Source organism: Triticum urartu, chromosome 3A (genome assembly GCF_056163025.1).
Source record: "Triticum urartu cultivar PI428250 chromosome 3A, HENAU_Tu73, whole genome shotgun sequence".
Lineage (NCBI taxonomy): Eukaryota > Viridiplantae > Streptophyta > Magnoliopsida > Poales > Poaceae > Triticum > Triticum urartu.
In genome coordinates, this window is record NC_141875.1 from 559318517 (window position 1) to 559327377 (window position 8861).

The 8861-nt window shown below is 43.3% G+C and overlaps 1 protein-coding gene across 1 annotated transcript; it reads right to left on the minus strand.

The window, feature by feature from the left end:
- Positions 1-7749, minus strand: SCAB1 (plectin-like protein). The gene is made up of 13 exons (XM_048708936.2): positions 7317-7749; positions 6312-6603; positions 5475-5603; positions 4890-4982; positions 4033-4173; positions 3811-3879; positions 3440-3523; positions 3172-3349; positions 1925-2041; positions 1415-1473; positions 1074-1208; positions 542-691; positions 1-456 (listed from the first exon to the last, which is right to left on the minus strand). The coding sequence occupies exons 1-13, from the start codon at positions 7319-7321 to the stop codon at positions 412-414; spliced, it is 1497 nt and encodes a 498-aa protein (XP_048564893.1). The 5' UTR covers positions 7322-7749; the 3' UTR covers positions 1-411.
- Positions 7750-8861: the final 1112 nt, after the last annotated feature.

Consider the following 8861-nt stretch of genomic DNA (forward strand, 5'->3'; position numbering starts at 1 on the left):
TACCAACAAAAAATCATCATATATAATAAGCATGTGCAAGTCATTAATTATACTCGCAGCAAGGACAAGAATTACAGCGTGGATGAAAAGGTTCTCTCATCTGTACATTTCTTGATAACTCAAGGAAAGCCCCTGGGCACCACACTAAAAGGACTCTTTCCTTTTTCTCTCTCAAATGTTGCAAATATGTAAATACACAAGATACAATCGGCGTGTGCTGCACATCTTTAGAGCATTTGCTAACAGCTGCAGGCAGGCAAATAAAAAGATTGCCTTCACAGGACGTGTCCAAAGGGGAAAAACCTCGTGGACTTGATCAACCTCCTACTCTCACAAATATGAATACACAAGCACCCAAATTCACAACCTAATAATATATGCAGCGCCGTCAAACCGGGCACGGTTACTTTATCAGCCACCACCGTGGACTTGATCGCCTGGTCCAGCAAGAACAACCTGCATTCAGCAGATGAAAGGTGTAAACATATTGCTTCACAAGTTCTTATAAATGACGCAAATTCTTGAGCACAATAACACTCACGTTGCAACTGGAAGCAAATTTCCGAGCAAGCATAATCGCGGCATTCCTATCCCTGTCCGTCTCGAAAGCTAGAGTGTAGGATAGGCCTTTCCTAGTTTGCCAGAAGACTGCACAGGCCGCAGCATTACCACCACCTCGGCTTCCACACAACTGAAGATTGCCCAAGAGAACAAGATGGATCGTCAGAAAATAACCTCAGAATATGCAGAAACTTTTCGCCAATTCCGATCGAATTGTTTGCATATTCAATGATCCTTAAGTTCTAAATAAACATGACAGGGCTAATGATCAGAGAACATTCTTAAGTTTCTGCGGACTTATATGGAACCATTGTTTGTTTCCGGAATATTATCAGGAGACCTAGAAGATCAGGGCCCATATTTTTGTTGTAAACTGGCAAGCATGGTTATTTAAGACATTGTACAAGGATTTAATGCTACAAGCTGACACAGCACGTTTAGGAAACAAAACATTACAATTGAGTAGACATCACTTCTGTTACATATGTGCTGTGAACGTGATTTCACTTTACCTTCATTGTGGTGGAATATGACTCCCTTGCTTTTGTAGACCTTCCTTTCCGAAGCTTCACTCTCAGCTTTCCAATATGAAATACATGGACAGATTTTGATGCGTAGTCATTCCCATTCATTTGGGTTACTACCACCTACAAAGCAGCACAGATGCAAACCCCAATTAATTTATATCCAGTAATCATTCAAACGCACTGATATTTCCTAGCACAAAATGACAAGATTGCGCTTTTTATAGCTGGTCCAATGTCAAGGCAGTAGAATAATCAAAGGTAAAGTGTTTTGAAGAAGTTTTATACTGGATTACTGGTATCCTATAGGCAAAGAAGTTAATACATACATTGAACTCAATATCCGCCCTTTTCATTAGCGATTCCACATAATGTTCCAGTCCTGAAGCTGTTCAAAGTACACAACAGAGTCAGCCATTAACATGAGCTTATATCCAATATCAATGACTCATTGTTATAAGAATGTATGACAAAATGAAGTTAAACAAGCAGGGCCATTGGCAAATTGTAGCATGAGGCTAATTCATATAATACCACAACACAAATCAAATCGTGCTTATGCCTTGTCAGGTCAAAATAGATGGTGTTATTAAGGTCTACCAAAGGAAGAAAATCAGTGTAAGGATCAAATGTATGAAGAGGATGACCGGCACAAGTTGGAATAGTAAATATCGGGTCTGGGATGTGTGGAAGTTGCTAATGCTTTATATATCACAAAGAAAGCAACAGAACAGTTCAGTTATTTTCTGGAAGAAACAAATATATCCACATACATAAGTTATTTCCCCCATAATTCGGCAGATAACAGATGTTAAAAGAGAAGTGAGGAAATGCCTAACCATGATTTATAGGGCCATCTGTCTGAACCGTAACTTTATCTGCTTTCAAAATTATCTCTGCTTGCAACAATTGGCCAACATCAAATGGCTCTGGAGCATAAGTAAGTCTCGTTGCACCTGCAGCAGAAAATTAAATACATCAACATATAAATAAAGGAAAACAATGATCCAAAAAGGTATTAGATGTTCTCATGAAACATAGTTTAATGCAGAGATTTTTGCCGGATGAGTCTGTTCCTTTCAATGCTCATGGAAGATGTCTAGCAAGCTCTAGGAACTATTTGGGAACGGCATGAAAGCCCTGTTCTGGGAGGATCGATGGCTCAACGGGCGCTCGGTCGGCGAGCTCATGCCCCTGCTCTACAACTGCATCCCCAAACGGCGGCACAAGGCTAGAACGGTGGCCGAAGGCCTCAACGGCAACGCTTGGGCCCGAGACATCCAGGGTGTTCTCGGCCTCCATGAGATTGGCCAGTATTTGCAGCTTTGGCAACTCGTGCAGCAGGCTACACTCAGCGATGCCCCTGACCAACTGATTTGGAAGTGGACCGCGAGCGGCATCTATTCGGCGCAGTCTTGCTACTTGGCTACCTTCCAAGGATCATCGCACTCCTACTCCTGGAAGCTGATCTGGAAGGCTTGGGCTCCCCCTCGGGTCAAGTTTTTCCATTGGCTTATCGCTGCTGGACTGCCGACCGTCTGGCCCGCCACGGTCTGCAGCATCATCCGCGTTGTCTCCTGTGCGATCAGGCGCCGGAAACGATCCGGCACCTCATGCTTGACTGCCCCTTCTCTGGGCAGGCATGGCACGAGACCCTGGCCTGGCTACGCATACCAGCGCCGATTCCCAACCAGGAGCCCACCCTCATGGACTGGTGGCGACACGCCAAGGACGACACGCTGCAAGCACAACGCAAGGCCCTGCAATCCGTAGCGCTTCTAGTACCATGGCTCGTCTGGAAACATAGGAACAGCTGCGCTTTCGACAACGCGACGCCCTCCCTCGGCACGCTTGTCGACCGGATCAAGGAGGAAGCCGGCTCCTGGGCTAAGGCCAGAGCCGCAGGCCTTAGAGTAGTCCTGCCCCCTTCATTGGACGTGCACTGAGCTTTGTAACTGATCCTCGATTATTCGTCCTAGGACGACTGTAACTGACTCCCTACCTTTTCAATGAAAAGAAACGCAAGGTCCTTTGCGTTTTCTTGAAAAAAAAGCTCTGGGAACTATTCATTTATCAGATTACATACCCGATATGAGCTCTCTGTGGCCTCCGGAAATTACACGGTACCACTGAGCTGGACAGCTTGAGATGTCTGGAGCACCATCAACTCGAGGGACAATACGGAACTGTGATCCAAGAGTATCAGAACCTTCAAGCTCAAAGAGTTTAGAGCTATCTTGTTCAAGCCTCTTGATCATGGCAAGCTGAACATAAAAGTGAGTGGTGATTCACATAGCTCGACATTACTCAAATTACAATTTAAATAATATGGAGCTTGTCCTAACAGGAATTACCTCTTTCTTTAACTGATTGCAAAGCTGTGTTTTTTCTGATATAAGTGTACGCAGTCCCTGAAGCTCAAACTGCATGTCCATTACCTACGATATTTTGCATGACAACTGTTAGTAAATACATGAGGGGCAAATTGCCACAGTATGCTTTGTTTGATTACAAGATATATGAAAGTATAAGAAGCGGAGAGCATTGAGAAAAAAACATGCCAATTTGTAAGAAAAGGAGTTAGGACTAAAAAAGGAGGGAGTACTCTATTTGAACTTGACAATGAAATGCAAATGGAACAGAGGAAGTATCATCAAAGATTAACATAAACACAAAAAACTATAACTCCATGAATAGAACAATGAACCAATGATGAAAAACAAACCTTGCTTGGCTGGTGTAGCATTTTTATTCGTCTAGCCTCTCGAATCTCTTTCCTAAGTTCCTCTATCTCCTGATCAGGAAAAAACTAAGATTTTAAGTAAAAAAATGTAGCAATTACTCGAATCAAAAGAATCATGTCAGTGCATTTGCATCACCGACTACATAAGAGGTAGTTCAATAACAGTATAGAAATATCCAAGCTCATCATTAATTGAGGAAGCACCTCCTTCTCTCTGCTACTTGATGCTGAATCCTGCTCCTGCAACGCTTTCTCAACTTTTTCTATTGCAGCTCTAGATTTTTCAATTTCAGCGAGTGCAAGAGCTCTTTCCTCTTCAGCTACCTTTCGGGCATCTTCAGTAGCCTACGATACAGAGGAGAATGGTAACTTCGTTATTCAGGTGTAACCAAATGGTGTTATTGTAATGCTAGTAAATACTGATATCTTAATAGGCATTCAGAAGATTGTTGTGAAACATCGCACATACTAAATGATACGAAAATTGAATGTGGCTCGTGACTGAAAACTAGGACTGCTTTTCTTAAGTTAGGCACAACACGACCTCGTGAACAGGACATGGTACATTATACGACAAACTATAGCCTTTGGTTATCAAGAATATAAAAAATAAAGACAAAAGCACACAGGATAATTTGCCCAAGAGATTCTGTGTTGTAGCTTTAGAGATACAAAATGGCTCAAAAGACAATCTAATTCTCGTACACATTAAGGTAGAATTAGGCCACTGTGCCAAGTTTTCCAGAAAAAACGAGAGCATTCTGCAAACGAGCCAGGCATTCCTAGACTCTCACTACAACCACCAGGATCTACGGACAAATTTACTTTTCATATATGAAATTATGAGTTATCAGTCTTATAAAACAAAAGCCTTACCACATTCTACTTGAACAATGTCTACAGTATTAGCATGTTACAATATACATTTCCTAATGTACTGACAATTAAAAAAATATTAATTACTTATGAAGCCTCAAACATTTTTCAGGCTCTCCGATCTGATGTTACAAAGTTTAAACAGGCATGAATAACAAATTCGATAATTAAGAAATGGGGTAAACCTGCTTGAGGAAGCTAGCCAACTTTTTTACTTCAGCCTTCTCATAAATTAATTCACCTTCTCTTTGAGTAAGTTGAACTGCTAGTGCTTCCACCTGATAGAACATAACTAGTCATAATCACTTCAAAGTTTTTGGAACAAAGGTAATATGAGAAAAAAAAGAAAATATCACAACTGGAGATAAAGAATCATAATTAATAAATATGAAATATGATGGTTTATTTTACATGCCTACTGAGACTGATAAGCTTAAATCCAAAAATGTGCAACCAAAATTTATTAGTACTGCTTTTCAGAGCATTACATTAACACAATCTTTCAAATTTGAGCATTTTTAAAACGCTCAAAGCATCATGTACAAACTATTATGTGAAAGCAAGTAACGAAAAAGCACAATCAAGGTTGGCAATTGGTACCTAATATCGTGTACAAGAAAAAGGTTGGGCTGTTTGCAGGATGCTAGCTTAGATAAATCATACACGGGTGAAACTAACTTAACTCATACTTTCAATTAAGAACAATTCAATCAAATTAAAAGTAGCTTATAATAGAAGACAAATATTGGCAGTCTAGAGAAGAGATTAACCAGCGAGATAGCTTCATCAGCATCATCTCTGTTTCGACCAGCCACACGGCCTTTCAGCGTGTCTAGAACATCTCTGAGCTTCTTCAGAAGAACCTGCCTGTCCAGGGAAGCTGCTTCTCGCCGCTTAGCCTGAAACATGAAGCAACAACTTTAAAATAGAATTTCAATGCAAGGAAGTTACTACGAGTAGAATGTGATATTTATCCTACTCCCTCCGTTCCTAAATATTTGTCTTTTTAGAGGTTTCAAATGGGCTAACACATACGGATGTATATAGACATATTTTAGAGTGTAGATTCACTCATTTTGCTTCGTATGTAGTCACTTGTTGAAATCTCTAGAAAGACAAATATTATGGAACGGAGGGAGTATTTAGCAAGGCCCCATGGAACCGATATACTTATCAATTTGAAGCGGATTTATATGCTCCTTTGAAAAGGAATAATCTTCAGGAAAGAGAGGTAAGCTATAAATGAACTATGACTGTGAGTTCAACAATGAGTGGATCAATTAATGTGAGCTCTGGAGGCACGCTCTGGGGACGCTGACACTGTTAGGGGAGTCTGATAACAACTCCACAATATGGTCATTGACAGATAAGTTATCAGGTATAGTAATTTCACTATCTCTAAATATGTTTATCCGTATCCAGGTGGCATGCCACATCATTCTTCATATAAGGAAGCATGTGAAATTCTAACCAGGGAACCATGGCTTGTGTGAACAACCTACAGCTAATTACAACAACTTTCATATATGTGTCGTTGGAGCTCCTGGTATACTCACATTGTTGACAAAAGTCAGAACAAGATGAAGTGCTTGGACTGATTAGCATACCTCTTCAGACAACTTGGAGGCACCAGACAGACCCTTCTCAAACTTCTCCCTGAGATCACGCACTGACAGCCGCTTTCGCTGCTCTAGCAGTTGTGTTGTTTCTTTCGCAACAATCTCCTTCAAAGGCACAACCTCGTGCGTCTCCTCTGGGTCAATGATTTGGTTGTTTGGCCCAATCCTGTAGTCTGGAAAGTGGCCCTTGGGGAAGTTAACATCAGAGGATACCATGTCAAGTGCATCTTTCTGCATGCCTTCTCCCGAGTCATGGATGACCCTTGTCATCTGCGGTACTCTGATACAGAACAGAACAAGAATATATATTTTCAGTGCGAAACCAGATAAAGTTGTAGTATCAGTAGAACATATGAAGGTGCTAGCTGATGATATATTGGGCATGTCTCATGGTGCAAACAACCTGCCTCAACGCTATATGAAATCAGGCGCAGCAAAGCTGGGGAAATCTAAAATGCTTTGAATTGATGGTTATTTTTCATTCGCGTAGCTGAGCTTATAGAAGCACATCACGACAACTTAACCAGGAAGTAAATTCGACCCAACCAAATATCTACCTCACCAAAACTAGCTAAATTGGCATCATCCAGTGAGTCCAAAGTTAAGAAGCAAGGAAAGGAGCAGGCTAAGCTTTACAATTAGAGGAGGTATGGATAGATAGGTCAGTTCAGGGACATGAATTCTGGAACAAGACAAAGCGACAGCCTTTGGGCTAAAAATTGCTAATCGTGCGACATGCTAGATTCAAGGTGAGCTATGACAAAACCCGTGCTGATTTGTGTGGAAGAATACAAATTTCTTACCAGGAGCAAGGAGACAAGCTCTTAAAAACGTGACTGGATATGTTCTGTAACGAACTGACAATACAGCCCAACCAACTAACTAACCGAAAAACACAGTCGCTGAGACTTGAAAGGAACAAACTTTACGACAGGGAGACAAGCCATGTAACTTTTGTCTGCCCCCAAATCCCACAGCAGCATGGATCCTCACCTCATGCGCGACTCCCGGGATCGCCGGAGAGCCGGGCTCCTCACCCAATCCGCCGCCGCCGCCGCCGCCGCCGCCGTCCCACGAACACGAACGGGAAGCCTCCGGAGCACGCAACTACTCTAGCAGCGGGCAAATGGCGGAAGGGCCCCCTCCGCCCAATCCAGCTAGGGTTTTAACGCCCGTTCTGCTTTGAGAAAAGCTGGATGTATGGATCGAGGCTGTTGCTTTCGATCCCGTGGAAGTGGAATCCTTTTTCGGCCGGTGGCGAGTTCGAAATTTGGTTGCGGGATTCGGGTGAGCCTGCCTGACGCCGACGGGCAGACGGAGGAAAAGAAACGACGAACGCAACGGAGGGAGGGGAAAGGTGGAAGAGTACGGCGTGCTGGTGACGGAAGCAAGCGGCAGAGGAGGGGAGGAGACGGACGGGGGGGGGGGGGGGGGGAGAGAGAGAGAGAGAAAATCGTCATTAGTGCTCTAACCATTCAACGACGGATTAGCAGCAGTCTGGTGGATTAAATGTGGGCCCACCCGTTTTAAAATGGGCAGGGCCGGGGGCATTGATGGTATTTGCTTGGTACAGTCAAAAGAAGGATGGACTCGCACTGTCACTGGACGACCATTTTTCTAAGCTCGGATTCATATCGCTCCTGGATGGCTCAGGATGTTAATCCACTGACGGCATGTACAATGCATAGCCTCAAGGTGATGCCTCGCATGCTATGTAGGATCGGATATGACGTAAAGTAGGTTCGGATAGGGAAGCGAGATCTTCTTCAAAAGGCGGTGCTTGAAGAAAAAAGTGTGGTCCGGTGACAAAAGCTGAAAAGGTTGAAGTAAAAAGTAGAGATGCATGTGTACTAGAGTCTTTATTTTTTTTACTAGTAAAACGTCTGTGCGTTGCTACGGACTATACTGTATATAAATAAATCAGACAAATTATTGATATTGAAGCTTATTTTTCTCTCATACACCAACCTCAAGGTCGACAGCAGGTTCCGGCGATCTAGTATAGCAACATAAAAACTCCACCCCATGACACACCCTTATGTTTTTCTGTCGGACCCTCCCTTTCCGCTCGATTTTCGCCATAGTGAGACATTTCTTCTCGCTGGAGCCCTCTCCTTTAAAATGGGATGACGCCCACCTCACCTTCGCCATCACGGCCTCTCTCCTTCACACCATACTTCCCCACGGAGGGATTGCATTTAGACGTCGAAAAAAATCGATGGCAAGGGAGTCATGGAGGAGGGGTAGAGAACGAACCGGTGAAAGCCAAAAAAACCTGCGTACAATGTTCGCTCCGCCTGGGTCATAGAGGAGTCCCCCTGGTAGAGGAGTTTGGGGAGAAGAGGACGGCGACGCGAGGACACGTTGGGAGGATTGCAAGGAAGGCACGCTGGTAGAGGAGATCAGGGAGAAGAGGACGACAGCGCGAGGACGTCGGGATTATCGCGAGGAGGGCATGCGATGGGAGGATTGCGTTCACATACACGTTAATGGGCCAGCCCAATGCTGTGATGTGATGATGTCAAAGGTAGGCGAAAG